This window comes from Orbicella franksi, chromosome 11 (genome assembly GCF_964199315.1).
Source record: "Orbicella franksi chromosome 11, jaOrbFran1.1, whole genome shotgun sequence".
NCBI classification, from domain to species: Eukaryota; Metazoa; Cnidaria; class Anthozoa; order Scleractinia; family Merulinidae; genus Orbicella; species Orbicella franksi.
In genome coordinates this window covers 20499646-20516488 of record NC_138155.1, presented here as the reverse complement: position 1 = coordinate 20516488, position 16843 = coordinate 20499646, and the positions used below count along the sequence as shown (strand labels likewise).

The window sequence follows — 16843 nt, the reverse complement described above, 5'->3', positions numbered from 1 at the left end:
TGGACTACGAACCGATGAGACAGGTCACGGAATGCGAGAGTTACCGTCAAGTACGGTCCATCATAAACGCATATAACGGTGAAGGTTTCGATTATTTGGTTCATAAACAACGAGAACTCGCCGAGAAGAAGATAGAAAGAGAAAGGTACATGGATAAAAATGAGCTCTTATGGTAGTGACGATTTCAACTTCTCGGCTCTGGAAGATTATTCGCCTTGGGGGACACCGGCTCGGACGAGTACTCCGATTCCGCCTGCCGCGGGTGTGGGTACGAGTCTGAACACGCCTCCTTCACCGCGATCGTCACTGGCGACACCGCCCCTGCCCAATGTCTCGCCCGTCGGAGTGGGCACCGCTGGCTCGGGTGCACCGCAGACCAACGTCACGGTGGGTGTCGGCAGTGCTGGATCGGTGTCGCGCGCCAATGTCACGGCAGGTGTCGGGGCACCCAGGATAACAATGTCCACACCTTTGGCACGAGCCGTTCGAGGAGGGAAACGACCGAGACGCGTCCCACGTCAAAATACACCCACGTCCTCCAGTGATTCCGGCAGCCGCAGACGAAGTAGCGCTAGTGGTAGCGGCGGTGGCAGAGGCAGAGGCAGAGGCAGAGGCAGAGGCAGAGGCAGAGGCAGAGGCAGAGGCGGAGGCGGAGGCGGAGGCGGAGGCGGAGGTGGAGGCGGAGGCGGAGGCGGAGGTGGAGGTGGAGGAGGCGGAAGTGACTCCACTCCGCCTTCGTCGATTCGATCGGGTCGAGGAGGAGGAAGAAGAAGGAGGCGAGGAGACCGTGTTCTCGACCAAGCCCAGATGCAACAACAATTGGAAGAGATTTTGCGCCAACAACAACAAACGGCCGCGGGTCGTCGCATTGCGGGCATCACGACCACCAACACGATTACGACCCCCTATAAAAACGGACAACGTCCTACCGTCACACGCAATTCGACCAGTGTACGTAACTGAGAACAACAACCATGAGAAGACGCCGTCGTCGACAGAAAAGGAGAAAGCAATGGGGCGGTGCTCTTGCGAATGCCCTGTCTGCGATGTTACCCATTGGTAAAGGGGCCGCCTTGGGATTGGCCAAAGCGTTGGGTGGTCGCGCCGTGAAAACAGGCATCCGAGCTGGAACCACCGCTGCCATTGGTGGTGTGGGAGTGGGCGTGGGTCGCGGGATCCGAAGACTCGTGAGGCTTAAGAAAAGACGACCCCCTCGTCGATGAAAAACCATTCGAATCAAGATGTTGAGGAGTGAAGTCGAGTGGTTCCCCTACTTTTTGCATCTATGTCGATGCTCTCGCTCTTACTGGGATGCGACCAGCATGGATCACGAAGACATGAAACGGATCGCGGACGAGTGCGATAGTTACCGACAAGTCCAGGACATCCTGAACCAGTCTGTAGAAACCGCCTTCAAGGACGAGATCTGGGAATACAAGCAACAAGCTAAAAGGATCGAACGTCCCGACAGAAAGTCAGACTACGTTTGGCACTGGTTAGAGAAGAGTCATGAGTACTTCTGTCTGTTTATTGGATGAACCTTTCAACACCGTAGTGGATTTGGATTCCCTGAAACGTTTGGACGTCTTGTACGCGTTCTACCACAAGTATTGGTGGTGTCGAAGGCAGATGTTCGGTTACTACAAATTGTGTAACGCCATTCTCAACGGACTGGCCTTACTGACGGTGGCCGTGAGTATCGTCTTGGGATCCGTGTGGAAAGACGGGTACACGGTGGTAGGATTGACGGCTTTCGCCACCTTACTGAAAGGATGGAACGATTTCAAGAAGTATTCGTTCAAGATGGACATGGCCCAATTCGCTTACACGACGTACGAAAAGACGTTGACTGAACTCAGGAACTACGCTTTGGGTGGCGTGGAGGAATTGGATGGGTTTTTAACCAAGATGCAAACGTTGGACGACGTGGTGACGGATTTTACATCTCCCACGTACGACCGATACGTTCGAGACTACGCCCTACGATTTAGGCACGTGCCGCTATAAAAAATGACATCTCGGGCATCCTCTTCATTCAGAACCAACATGCCCAAGAGGTCGAGGAGAAAGAAAGCGTCTTCGAGAAGGCGTAAAACCGCTAAAACCACTAAAAGAAGACGGTACCAAAGGGGAGAAGGGATCGGCACTGTGGTGGCGGGTTTACCCAAGGCGGCTTGGGGTATCACCAAAGGCATCGAAAGCCTGAGAGCCAAACAAGAAGCTAAACATACCAAAAGGATGTTGGAACGGATGAGACGAGGCGAAAAGTGGGATAGCAGTGGCGAATCGTTCCGATGCTCCATCATGTGAAAAAATAAAAGGACGAGGATCGGCGTCGTACACCTCACTCGTCACCATGACAGCACGGAGGAGGAGGAGACGAAGAAGGAGACAGAAAGGGGGTGATTTGGCGAGTATGATGAGAGCAGCGGGTTTGGGTTCTTTGGCTGGACCCTTCGGTTTAATGGACAAACATATCCATAAGAACAGGGGAAAGATCGAAGGAGTCTTACGCAGGATACCATTTCAAACGGCCTTCAGGCGTCGAGGAAAGCGATAAAAAGAGTACACCAATCCGCTCGTACGCATAAGTCCACGATGAAGCGGTTACGACGACAACGTCCTTTCCTGACGCGCGTCCTGAAAGAAGCCAATCGAAACAAACGTCAACGGATGTTGCAATTCGCCGACAAAGATCAGATCAACGCCATCAGCGAGATGGTTCTCAATTTGCTGAAAAAGAGGATCCCCATCAACGCAACGACTTATGGGAAACTGAAAAGACATAAAAACGTTTTGCGAGAAGTGGGTGGACGCAAAAACTCCCTCAAGCGTCGAAGAGAACATCTCCTCACCCAAAACGGAGCGGGGTTCTGGAGCGGATTGCACGGTTGCTTCAAAGCATGTTGTGTACGGTGAAAGGACGCAGTGAGGACGGTTACCCGCTGGAGGGGATCGACGTCATACCCAATTTCCCACCGAGAGAAGACGAGTCCCACAATACCATTCCTAAACTCGTGCAGTTGTTGCAAGACGCCAATCGTCGCGAAGCCCGATGGAAAGACTCGTACGAGTACTTGAACAAGAGGTACCACGACCTGTATCAAGAATACATGGCTTTAAAGTTCAGTGACTTCTGCCAAACCTGTCAAACGAAACGAGATACCACGCCGCCCGGTGGGTGCATCGAGTTGTGCAGGGAGTGCGGTAAAGGCAAGCGAACCGTTCAAAGTCTCGAACTCGAGTTGGAAAAGAAAGACGAATCCATACGGTACTGGCAAGACTGTTACGAGACGGCCTTGAGAGAATTGTCCGAGTTTCCTGACACGACCTTGAGTCAGAAGGTATGAACGAAGTCATGATGGTGCCCGTTCAAGAATTCAATCGTCTGCAAGATTATTACAAGGGGAAGATCAGCCAGAATGCCTTGTTGAACAAAGCCGGACGTCTGGCCGCCGAAGAACATCTCATCCTGAACGACAAACGCATCCCCGACAGCATGGCCGTTAAGATGACCAAACCCATCGCCTCTGAGGAAGGGAAACTGGTGAAACGTATACGGACGGGTAAAAGCGGTCCCATCTCGTACCAGGGAACGACAGAACCCGAAGGCATGGTCGACGCACCCGTCGAAACTCTGTTGAAACAGATCCTCAAGGGAGTCAACCAACCAGCCGCAGCCCCTGTGATCATCCCGCCACAACCCCTTTCTACGACAGGACTGAAAAAGGAGCTGAAAACCCCCATACCCTCCACGTCAGGTTTTAAAAAGGAGAAGAAAACCCCCAAACCTACCATTCCACCCAAACCAGTCACGCTAGGTAAAACTCCCCTATCGTCCAAGAAAAAAGCACCCATCTCCGATAGAGCCAGACGTGTACTGAAATCACTCGGTATCGACTACGACGACGGTGGTTACAGTCCCAAAGGCAAGGCAAAGAAGTACAAGAAGGTCAAACCGTCAGCCGCAGAAAAGTTACAAGCAGGGTGGGAAGATTTCGAAGACCCCTGGAGAAGGGGACTGGACTATGACTCGGATTAAGAAGAGGAAAAAGGCACCTCCACCCCCGAGGAGAAGTACCCGACGTCGCCGTCGCCAACGAGGGTATGGGATCGACATCCAAAAATGGTTGGCCAAGACTGGGATCGAGTTTCATTGGCCCGGTTATCAGTACATGGGACCTGGTACCAAACTGAAGAAACGTCTGGCTCGTGGAGACCCCGGGATCAACCGTCTGGACCGACTGGCCAAACAACACGACATTGACTATTCCAGGGCCAAGAACTTACAGGACAAATGGGATGCCGACACCAAGATGATCCAGGCCATCGACAAATTACCCGGACGTAAAACCATGACAGAACGCATTGTTAAGAAAATCATGCAGACCAAGAAACGTTGGAAATTGTAAAACCTTTTATTGTTGTTGTTGTAATTAAAGTTACACACGCTTTGTTGTTTTTCAAAAAAGAGTCTCTTTTGTCCTATAAATAGTGTTCCAACTGATTCATAAGTTCGGCGGTAATGTATACATTGCGCGAATATTCAAACTGAGTAGCCTGCTCTACCTTATCCTCGCGTTCAAATTGTTGAAACCATCTACCCATGTCGTGTAACATAAACGACATCTTATCAAGCTCAGCAGCTATTTCAGTTATCATTTTTTCTGTTTTCCGTCTTTCTTGCATTCGTCTTACTCTGTTTTCTTCTGCTTCCTTCCTATTTTTCCTGATTTCCGAAAGTCTCCGTTTTACAGGATCCTCGGGTTCCGCTAACATGCGTTCTAACTCTGCTACCAACCCTTCATCAGGCTCAGAGTCAGAGTCAGAGGAGGAGGAATAAGACAACCGCCTCCCACGGCGTTGCGGTGGGGGTAATGCCTGTGGTGCTGCAGTGGTATTGGTGGTCGTGCTCTTAGCGGCGGTGGTCGTGCTCTTAGCGGTTGTGGGGGAATAAGACACCACCCTCCCACGGCGTTGCGGTGGGGGTAATGCCTGTGGTGCTGCAGTGGTAATGGTGGTACTAGTGTTGGTTAGTGGTAGTGTTGCAGTGGTAATAGTGATCGTGCTCTTAGCGGCGATGGTCGTGGTGTTGGATGGCGTTAGTGTTCCCCTGAAATCCCTCAGCTCAACCCGACCTCCAAACAAACCCCGAAGAATTTCATCCGGATCGTAATCATGCTCTTCCCACTGTCGTGTTGCAGTGGTAGTGCTCTTAGCGGCGGTGGTCGTGGTGTTGGACGGTGGTATTGTTTTCCTGAAATCCGTCAGCTCAACCCGAACTCCCAACAAACCCCGAAGAATTTCATCCGGATCGTAATCATGCTCTTCCCACTGTCGTGTTGCAGGTAAACGGGAGCGACGTTTGCGTTCCCTATAACGATTTAACGCGTCGCGCACCATGTCACGCATCTTGTACCGTGCACGATACCGTCTTTTCTGCTCGCGAACTTTCTCCGGATTTCTTTTCTTCCACTCTCGCACGAACTCTCTTCTTCTCACTCTCTGTCGTTTCAATGCTTCAGCGGAGCGGGCAGGCATGGTCTTCCGTAATGGACGCTCATACAAGTTCTAAAATGGGCGTGGAGAATAATCGTGCTCTATCTATCTACTATATCTCTCTATATCTCTATATCTCTATATATCTCTATATCTCTATATCTCTATATCTACTATATCTACTATATCTCATTTAAAAGAGCATAAAAAATACTCTCTAGAAAAAAAGTTTTCCTTCATGGAAGCTAATAGTAATTTTTAAAACAATTTAAATAAATTGAACTTCACAAAAAAAAAAAAAAAATCTCGCAAAAAAAAATCTCGCAAAAAAAAAAAAAATCTCGCAAAAAAATCTCGCAAAAAAAAAAAAAAAAAAATCTCGCAAAAAAAATCTCGCAAAAAAAATCTCGCAAAAAAAAAAAATCTCGCAAAAAAAAAAATCTCGCAAAAAAAAAAAATCTCGCAAAAAAAAAAAAAAAAAAAAAAAAATCTCGCAAAAAAATCTCGCAAAAAAAAAAAAAAAAAAAAAAAAAAAAAAAAAAAAATCTCGCAAAAAAAAAAAAAAAAAAAAAAAAAAAAAAAAAATCTCGCAAAAAAAAAAAACCCAGCGGGTAAGCCATCAAAATTTGCATTAATACTACAATATTTCTTTCAAAAGATTAAGCAAGCTATGGTGGCCGAGTGGTTTAAGGCGCTGGGCTGAAAATCCAGTGGGAATGTTATCCTGCGCAGGTTCTAATCCTGCATGCAGTGATTACATTTTAAAAAAAAAATCTCGCACAAAAAAAAAAAAAAAAAAAAAAAAAAAAAAAGAAAAAAAAAAAAAAAAATCTCGCAAAAAAAAATCTCGCAAAAAAAAAAAAAAATCTCGCATTTCCGTCACCATGGCAACAGCCAGTTGAATATTAACTCGAATCGAGTTACGCGTCAGAGTAGTATAGGACGTTAATAGGGGCCGTAACCAATCAGCGTGCAGGGATTGTACCACGTGACCAAAAAATTCCCATACATTCTTTTAAATTGTAAAATCCAAGATGGCGCCTTGGTAGGCAAAACATGGCGCCCGTGACGTCACACAGGTCGCGCTAACATTACTACTGTACTGTAGTAGTTTTTAAACAATTTAAATAAATTAAACTTCACAAAAAACAAAAACAAAAAACAAAAAAACAAAAAACAAAAAACAAAAAACAAAAAACAAAAAACAAAAAAAACAAAAAACAACAAAAAAAAAACCCAGGGGTAAGCCATCAAAATTTGCATTAATACTACAATATTTCTTTCAAAAGATTAAGCAAGCTATGGTGGCCGAGTGGTTTAAGGCGCTGGGCTGAAAATCCAGTGGGAATGTTATCCTGCGCAGGTTCTAATCCTGCATGCAGTGATTACACTTTAAAAAAAAAAAAAAAAAAATCTCGCAAAAAAAAAAATCAGTATTTTCGATTTGCATAAACAAGGTGGTGCCTTTGGTAGCAAAACATAGCGTCCATGCCCAAATAAGGGCAACATGTCCAAATAAGGAGAAATATGAAATCGAGGTTGTGACGCGCATGTCCAAATAAGGCGATAGCCAATCCATGAGATCGAGACCAAGTCACGTGTTACCACCGACCCAGGGGATAGGTGGATATACCCCTACACTCGGTCGGAGACTGGACACCATTATACCGTGTGTATAAAAAAAATCGAGTCGAACCGTTCGAGTCACTCTGAGTTTTGAACTTGTATCGAGCGCTGGAAAGAAGAAACCATGGCACAGGAGCTGACCGACGAGGAGATGAACCAACAGATGGATCAACATGAATCAGTGACCGATGAAGAGATGAACCAACTGATGGATCAATATGAAGCAGTGAGTATGATGTGTACCCCCTGTAAGAAAGTCATCTTTAGAACTCTAACCCTAATCTTTTTTCATAGAGTTACTGGGATTGGTTACCGGAAGAACTAAAGCGTTACGTACTTGACTTGGCAACTTGGCAACACATACGCGATAGAAGAAAAAATTATCGACTGAGAAACCTTCACAGAGAAATCTCGAGATATAACTATCTGAAAAGACAATGGTTTTACGGGCACATAGAACTACAACCGTCTAAAAGCTGCAAAAACTTCTGTACTTGTCGCGTGGATCCTGACATATATGGATTTTGTGACGTGGACACTGTAATATTTAGGCATTGTAAGGAGGATTATGAAATATATGGCCATTGTACCAACAAGCGTGGCGAGAAAAATAGTTTCTATCTAGGAAGTAATTTCAGTGACGCGTTATATGACTTAGAAAATAAAAAGCGATGTTGTCGGCTACTTTTTGGAGACCTGACAATAAAAACTACCTAATTAAAAAACGTTGTGTTTGTTGTCTTTTACAGAACAGACGGACCTACGACGAAGCCTTCCCCTTCGACGACGACAATGACGACCGAGCGATGCTCCAAACCGGAGGTGGTGCAAGACCACCTCTAGAATTCGAATTAAGACCCATAGGCGCTCGACGTCACTGGAGAAACGTCCTCAACAAACAACGGTACGAAGCCACGCTCAGACAACACAGAGACGTGACTCGCGAGGACAATCTAGGCCAAGAATTGACTCAGGCCCTTCAACGATCCATCGAGCAACAAATCGCTCAGGATCCTACCCTGACACCCAACTCCACGGTCCATTTCACCATGCAGTCCCGTGCCTTCACGCACGCCTTTCAATCCACCACCTTCACCGTGCGAGAATTCGAAGAAGGGAGTGAAAGACTAGCCACTTATCTCCAGTCTCTCGCGGCCAAACTGAACTCCAACGAAGAATTCACCCCCGACGACACGTTTACCATGGAAACCACTTTCATACGTACCCCGGGTCGTGGCAGCGGGAACGGAAAACGATACAGGCCGAGTTGCGCCGCCGTGCGGGGAATCGTCAAACGGTCACGCGTGACCATCCGAAACAAAGACACTCTCTGCTGCGCCCGAGCCATCGTCACCATGAAAGCCCTGGTAGACGCCGACATGAATACGCGTGACCAAGATTACCACAATCTCAAACAGGGTTATCCTGTCCAAGAGCGATTGGCCAAAGACCTCCACCGTCGAGCCAACGTTCCCGAAGGACCTTGCGGCATTCCCGAACTGCAACAATTTCAAAAAGCGTTACCTGGTTACCAGCTCAAAGTCATGTCCATCGACCCACCCCACATGATCATCTACGCGGGACCCGAACCCTCGACCAAGATCATTCGTCTCATCAAAGAAGACGATCACTACGACGGATGCAATTCGTTTAAGGGATTCCTCGGCAAATCCTACTTCTGCGACGAATGCAATCGAGGCTACGATCACGACGACTTTCGTCATCATCCCTGCCTCGGTCAATGGTGCCCCGCCTGCAAACGAAAGGACTGTCCCGATTTCATCGAGAAAAAACGACCCCTAGCTCCAGGCAAGTTTCCCGAACCCACCGAGATCTGCCGATTGTGCCACAGACAATTCTTCGGTGACCGATGCTACAACGACCACTTGCAACGGCAGAGTCTCAGCATCCCCTCCATCTGCAACACTTACAAAAAGTGTGAGAAGTGCTGCCACGTCTACGAGCTTAAACGCAAGAACAAGCGAGGAGGGCGTCCCCGTGGTCACAAGTGCGGATGGGGCGAATGCCGCATCTGTGAAAAACAAGTCCATCTGCCGAAGCACCAATGTTACATCCAACGCGTCCCCAGAGACGAAGACGAGCCCGAAAGGATACGCGTCCCCCGCGACCAAGTCAACGGGCGACCCTTCGAAGAACCCGGACCCAACGATCCAGACACGAGCGTCTGGGTAGACAAAGACCCTCCCCTTCAAGTGTACTGTGACTACGAAGCCATCACCGACGCCGAAGGGAATCAGACACCCATTCTACTCTGCCTGGAAGACGACGAAGATGAGACATGCTACTCCTTCTACGGGCCCAACTGCACCGCCGACATGTTCGAACACCTCGAATCCCTCACCGTCGACCAGGACAATAAGGAACGGAACGTCATCGTCATCTTTCACAATCTCAAAGGCTACGACGGGATGTTCATCCTGCAACACTGTTACGCCACCCATCGAGAAGTCACGGACCAAATCCCCATAGGCACCAAGATACTGTCCCTGAAATCCGACAGACTGACTTTCAAAGATTCCCTCTGCTTTCTCCCGTTCCCGCTGGCCAACTTTCCCGCCACCTTCGGAATCACCGAACTGCGTAAAGGATTCTTCCCGCACAAATTCAACACTCTAGAAAATCAAGCGTACGAAGGTCCCATGCCACCGCGAGACATGTACGATCCCGACGGCATGTCCGCCAAAAAGAAAGCCGAGTTCGAACAGTGGTACCAAGAGAAAGTCGACAACGACTACCATTTCGTACTAAGGGAAGAAATGGAAGCCTACTGCGAGTCGGACGTCAAACTCCTCAAAGCAGGCTGTCAAAAGTTCCGGCAAGAATTCAAACAAAAAGCCGACTTTGACCCCATGGAGAAATGCCTCACCATCGCCTCCGCCTGCCAACGATTCTGGCGCAAGAAACTCGTCCCGCTCAACACCATCGCCTCCAGACCCCCGCGAGGATGGCACGGCGCACGATCCAATCAGTCCGTCGAAGCCCTGAAATGGCTAGCCTGGCAAGAACACTCGTTGCAACGCACGGGTCAAGGCGATCGTATCCGTACCGTGCGAAACGGCGGCGAAGTCCGACTAGCCAATCAGCTCGTGGACGGATACGATCCGACCACTCGAACCGTCTACGAATTCCACGGATGTCTATGGCACGGGTGTCCTCGCTGTTTCCCGACCCATCGAGACCGATATCCCATCTATCACGCCGATCGCACCATGCAGGAAGTCTACGAGGCCACACTCCGCAAACACGACCTTCTCAGTCGCCAAGGTTACCAGCTCTGCGTCAAGTGGGAATGCGACTGGGCCCTAGAAGTCAAAACCGACCCTGATCTACGTCGGTTCCTAGACACGTTCGAAATCGTCCAACCGCTCGAACCCCGAGACGCTTTCTTCGGAGGACGCACGAACGCTGTCAAACTACATCACGTGGCCGACGTGGCTCAAGGAGAGAAAATCAAGTACATCGACGTGACGTCGCTCTACCCCTGGGTCAACAAGGGAAGCAAATACCCCATAGGACACCCGCAAGTCATCGTCAACCCCGACGACCAAGACATCCATCACTACTTCGGTATGGCCAAAGTGGACATACTACCACCTCACGAACTTTACCATCCCGTTCTACCTTTTCGGCACGAGAAAAAACTCACCTTCCCACTCTGCCGATCGTGCGTGGAACACGAAATGAACAAACCCCTCCTTGAGAAATCACATCAATGCTCTCACACGGCCGAGCAACGCACGCTACGAGGGACCTGGTGCACCCCCGAAATCGAGAAAGCCGTTGCCATGGGATACACGCTCATCAAGATCCACGAAGTCCACCATTTCCCGGAAAGACAACGCCGTACAGGACTCTTCGCCGATTACGTGAACACCTGGCTAAAAATCAAACAGGAATCCGCTGGATACCCTAACTGGTGTCACACCTCCCAAGACAGGGTACAGTACGTGCAACAATACCACCAGAAAGAAGGCATCGCTCTCGATCCGGACATGATCCAGAAAAATCCCGGACGCAAAGCCACCGCCAAACTCATGCTCAACTCTTTCTGGGGCAAGTTCGGCGAAAACCTACACAAACCCACCACCGAAGTCGTCTACACCGCAGCGCACCTCTTTGCCCTCGTTTCCAATCCCTTCCACGAGATAAAACAAGTCAGAATCGCCAACGACGAAGCCCTAGAGGTCGTCCACGCCGAACTCGAAGACAATCAACCCGACAACGGACGAATCAACATCTTCGTCGCCGCTTTCACCACCTGCTGGGCTCGACTCAAATTATACAGCTACCTGGAACAATTAAAACAACAAGTCCTCTACTTTGACACCGATTCCGTCATCTACTCGCACAAACCAGGTCAAGCCGACGTTCCGCTAGGCGATTACCTCGGAGAGATGACCAACGAGCTCGACGACGGTGATTACATCATCGATTTCACCTCAGCAGGACCCAAGAATTACGGGTACAAGACAAAAAATGGAAAAGTGTGCTGTAAGGTGCGTGGCTTCTCCCTCAATGTACGAGGAGCCCAACAACTCAATTACGACGTCATGAAACAAAATCTACTCGACGAACTCGAACAACCTCTCGAGGACGGTGAACGACGCAACATCCCCGTCGTTAACCCCAACTTCTTCTACAGAAACCCAGCCACCAAACATCTCAAGGTCATCACACACACCAAACACTACGGACTCGTCTTCGACAAACGCGTCGTAGACACGAACACTTTCATGTCGTTTCCATACGGATACACACCATTGTAATTTTTTTACTTCCTGTAAAATCAATAAAAATCATCTTTGAAAACTCATTTCCTGTCTATCGCCTTATTTGGGCACGCGCGTGACCTGGGATGCAAAAGACTGCTGACCTGTGACGTCACTGCAGACGCATATTTTGATAACCCCCTAACTCATGAATATATTAATGAGCAAATCCGGCCCTCTGATTGGTCGAGAGCCTTTTTTAATGATATGCACGGCCTTCTGATTGGCTACCGCCCACACAAGCGTCCTATACTACTCAAGCCAAACAAGCGAATTTTTTACCTAAGTCCAGTTTAGCAATTGCTTGTCACGCAACAGTCTCTTTTGTTTGGAACAATTAGTTGGAATTCTGAGTTGTTTGTTTCTTACAGGTTCGTCACCTTGAAGAAACTGGAGCAGCATTGGCGGAGGACCTGATACAAAAGTCAGCCATAATTCAGGCCTACGCCATGGAAACCAAAATCGGTGAGGTTATTCAAACAAACCAATAATTGTCGTGCATTGCAATATGTGCACTTAATCTTAAACTGTGGGCTTTTGATAACGTTCGAAAATTTATTTTTGTAAAGGATCCTTTTCGGCAACCCTTGTGAGACTTTTTCGGAAGTCTTCGGGTCTACTCAGAAATAATAGGCAATCTTCGGTGTAAGTTTTTCCTCGACGATCATAGAGAGCAAAACAAAAAAAACAAAACAAAAAAAATGCCCTCAGTGTAAACCAGTCATAATTAGTAGTTTTTCGTATGTTCTTAAAACTATTTACGTATCTTTCATTCAGGTCCCATTGCAGAGTCTCCTAAACCATCTCCAGTGGCATCGATTTCTTCGTTGAAAGAAAAGATTCGCTCTCCTTTTGCGAAAGGCAAAGAGAACACGAGAAAGATCCAGCTTATGTTGGAAGAAACGCTCACGAAGAACGTACAACTTCAGCGGGTAAATAGATCAAATTAATTAGACAAATACGCGGCGGGAACTTTTGAGCAGATTCAAATCAGCCATGCATTTCCAATTTGCCTTTAGTGTATGTTTCAAAACGAGTTCTTTTGCTTGCAAAGCTTTTGTTATGAAAACGAGTTGATGCGCATGAAAATGAACCTGCAGATGAAACACGTTTTCATATGACTGGTTTTGTGCGAAGGCTAGTTTTGACAAAGCAACAAAGAGCAATAGGCCATTTTACAGTTATGTGCTTGGTTACCTGGCCTATGAATGCAAGCGAGGTTGGAGGTGACCTTGCTTTCATACAGACCTCTCTGCTTTCCTCATTTAAATGCCGACAAGCTAGCATAAGAACAACTTGATTTACACAACAAAAGTAGTGAGGTCTGTATCAAAACAAGGTCACCTCCAGCCTTACTGTCATTCAAAGGCCAGGTCACTGAGCAGACAACTGTAAAATGGTCTATTCGGAAATGGCTTATTCCATGAGAGTGGCAAGTAGTAGATGGAGGTCTATGAGAACCCAAACACGTAGATTTAAAGATTCTCTACATTGAGCCTGTTTTCTTCATCTCCCTTCGAAGGACATGGACGTAATGTCAAAAGAACTTCAAAACTTCAAGCAACAGGAAGTGAATATTCCGGAAATAAGCGAAGCTGCCAATTCGTCACTAGATTCCAGCTCACCGCAAGCTACAGATGTGCAGGAACCTGACGTTAGTTAGTAGTTACGGGGCGGATTGCAGTTTTCGGTAAAAGTAGATAGAATTCAAATTAAGTATTTTTGCATAATATCATCGGTATAAATATACATGTATATGTTGTAGATTTGATAAACGTATAAGGTTAATTCTAATAGTAAATGTTGGCGTTTGCAAATGTGCAGAATTAAAAAAAAAGTGTCTACCCTGGTTGCGGAAGGTTTTTTTATTTTTTTGTCGTTCCGCTAAGCTCAAACGAAATGGAATTTTGCTTAGAAATATATGTAAAGGAACCTGTAGCCGAATCCAGGGTTAATTTTCAAATATTTTAAAATGGTTGTTACCGATAAAATATAAAGCTGTCGAAGAGGGAAATAAATCTGGTATTGCACCAGCGAAGTGGACATCCTAGTATTTTTGCAGATTTTATTTTAGTGTCCTCCTCCTCAGAATATGATCATTCCTTTTGGAGGACATCGAACATTATTTTTTATAAGTTCTTGACGTATAAAGAATACGATTTATAATTCAACAAACTTACTTGTAGTCTTGGGTACCGAAAATGTGACAGGGATGTGTGTTTAATTTATAGACACTTTCTGTATTTTTGGGGTGTACGGTGGAGTTTGTCTGAACTTATGAAAGGTAGCGTTCATACAAGGTTTCTGCGTAAGTTTGTCTGTTTATTAAGATATAGATTTTTCACAGTTAGACTAGTGTAGCCACGAGGTAACTTCAAAAGAGGATGGAGAATAACGGAATAAACCTCCATTTATTATATAAAAGTTAGCAGTGTACCAAGTGGTAACAAATGTAAAGATCTGATATCCTCACATGTGAAGATATAATATTGATACCAATTTTTCTTGTCCCTTTAAGGTCATTCCCCAGTATTGCATTGCGCATCCCTTCTGCGCATAATTTCACGCGTGATTAGCGCGCGCATTAAAAACTGGCAGCTTTTTCTTTACGGCTGGACCTCGCCATAGAGGTAAATCGTCATTTTCTCGCAAACGAGTATGGTGACCTATCATTTTTGTGGGGGCTTCAGCCTCCACTATGCAACCGTCGGCGAAATTTATTTGTCTACGTGTCGCGTATCGCGAGGTCTTCTGGGAGGAATTGAGTAGGCTTATATGTCGTGATCGTTCGATACGGCGGCCATTGCTGTGTACATGTAATATTTCAGATATTTTTCGACAGCTCACCGTCGCGAGTCAAGGTAAGTTATTTTCCATTTCTAAATTGCTTTGCCTCGTTTTTGATATATATTATCTTTTTTCTCGCACTGCCCTCGAGAACTGTGTTCTCTTTGTTATTTCAGTTAGATCTTCGTGGGAAAATTTCTTCGGCGAAACAAGATTTGTTTTTCTCACGCAAGCCATTAAACTTATCCAGGCTCGGCTCGTGTTCAGTGTGGATTGCACGGGAAAAGTATTCGCTTTCGCAAGCACTCACCTTCTTTACCCAAATGAGTGTCAGTTATTGGACTCTACTGTTATCACCTAAATCGTGTACATGTATTTGCACTGTGCAGTTATTTTGAGCAGCTGTGAATGCAGTCAAACTGCTGAACTTACATGTACTGAAGCTGTTTGTTAACTACATGGCAATATTAACTGCGAGTATGGGGACATCAATTGAACAATACCGGTCGAGGAAGCGAAGGATGCCTTATCACATGTTGAACGGGGATGGAAGAGTTTCGTTTTTTGTGAGAATGTACATTGAATGCAACGTAAGGCTATTTAATACATTGTTCATTATTCTTACTCTTGACATCAAACAATGCCCAATATACGTCTCTTAAAAATTCACTTGCAGAAGCATTTTCAAATAATTTTCTCAAACTCATCAATAACTCATCATGTTTAAACAATGTAAATCTTAACTGTGATGGTGTTGGGATATCTGATCTTATTTGACATAGATGTTGTAATTTTAAGTCGCCTTTTTCTCCTTAGTTTTAGTTTCAATTGAGAAGATAGGTGTACTTGTGTATATGGTGTGTCAAATCACAATTTATTTAACATATGAAATAAATTTCAGTTAATCAACAACTATTGTTTCTATTTAGAGCTATGTGCTTTGCTAATCATCCATTCATCGACCTTGGATGACCTCACGTGAGAATCCTGAAAGCCACCCAATCAGAGCGAACTTTAACATCTTGATACGTGCTTGCTAAATTTGGCCACTATTTTTTGCTCTCACACGAGATAGACTACAGTGCGACATTTTGCGGTTAAAGATCTGAAGCGTCAACTCAAACTAATAACAACTCACCTATGTTGATACCCAATAATCAATATTACTTTATTTATTTAAATTTATACCTTTTTCTTTCTAGTGGCCTATTCACTTGTAGTACTTTAACTCCCGAATACTAAACGAACATGGGGACCCCCCATTTTTATTTCAAAATTGGTTCCTATATAAACAATCAATAGGTAAAGTTTCACAAAAATCTCAGTACAGGTTCTATTTCAGTTGAATGGCCTTAACTACACTTAAATATGTTGGTGTAAGATCGAAGCATCTTCGGATCTTCTTCGGTCGTCTTCGGTCATCTTCGGTAATCCTCGGAAAATGTTCGGAAATCGGAAAATGTCCGGAAAATTGCCACAAACGGTCTGTATTGTGAATATTTTATATAATAAGAAAATTACATGGTCGCTTGGAGATACGAAATTTATCTTCTCGTGTCAGTTGGGATAAGTTTCGTATCTCCGCGCGGCGATGTAATATCCTCTATATATAGGCCTGATTCGCAAGGTAATCTTTCTCTAGTTATTTTTAGTTCACCCCGTGTCACGGAAATCTCAGGAAGGTCTAGAAACAGCCAATCCTATGACGAGAAGCTTGGTCACGTGGACAGCCCGAGCGGTTTTACACGCATTTTCATCCTCCTCGAATAAATCCGTACCATGTCTAAACATAACTTGAAATGGATTACTTGAGAATAAGCCCTTTATGGGGAAAAACTCACTCACACTTGATCCTCTCCTGGTAATCTCAGTACTATGGCAAGATAGCCGCCATATTGGAAGGGATTACTGGCGGCAATCCAGCATTTTGTCGTCCTTAATAATTCCATTTCCGCTTTTGGTTTTCGTTGGAAAATGGCAAACAGTAAGTTTGTATTGTGTTGTGTCGATGTTAAATGTTCTTATTTGTTAATTTGGCAAATGTTCATAAGACACATGGACCCTCGTGGACCCTCATGGAACCTCATGGGCCCTCATGGACCCTCATGGACCCTCATGGGCCCTCATGGACCCTTATGGAT

The 16843-nt window shown here is 45.9% G+C and overlaps 2 protein-coding genes across 2 annotated transcripts in view; both read left to right on the top strand.

Annotated features, from left to right (window-relative positions):
• Positions 1–15920, top strand: part of LOC145502932 (GRIP1-associated protein 1-like) — a 53146-nt gene extending 37226 nt beyond the window's left edge. The window contains exons 31-33 of the mRNA XM_081482342.1: positions 12287–12380; positions 12693–12847; positions 13438–15920. Of these exons, the coding sequence (XP_081338468.1) occupies positions 12287–12380; positions 12693–12847; positions 13438–13578 (390 nt within the window). The 3' untranslated portion in view covers positions 13579–15920. The remainder of the gene's footprint in view (positions 1–12286; positions 12381–12692; positions 12848–13437) is intronic.
• Positions 1510–2785, top strand: LOC145502934 (uncharacterized). The gene has a single exon (XM_081482344.1). It carries the CDS (start codon positions 1510–1512, stop codon positions 2005–2007), a length of 498 nt encoding a protein of 165 aa, XP_081338470.1. The 3' UTR covers positions 2008–2785.
• Positions 15921–16843: the final 923 nt, after the last annotated feature.

What these genes read in the sequence shown, in the direction of transcription:
- LOC145502934 (XM_081482344.1), top strand. Translation starts at nt 1,510, where the DNA reads ATGAGTACTTCTGTCTGTTTATTGGATGAACCTTTCAACACCGTAGTG.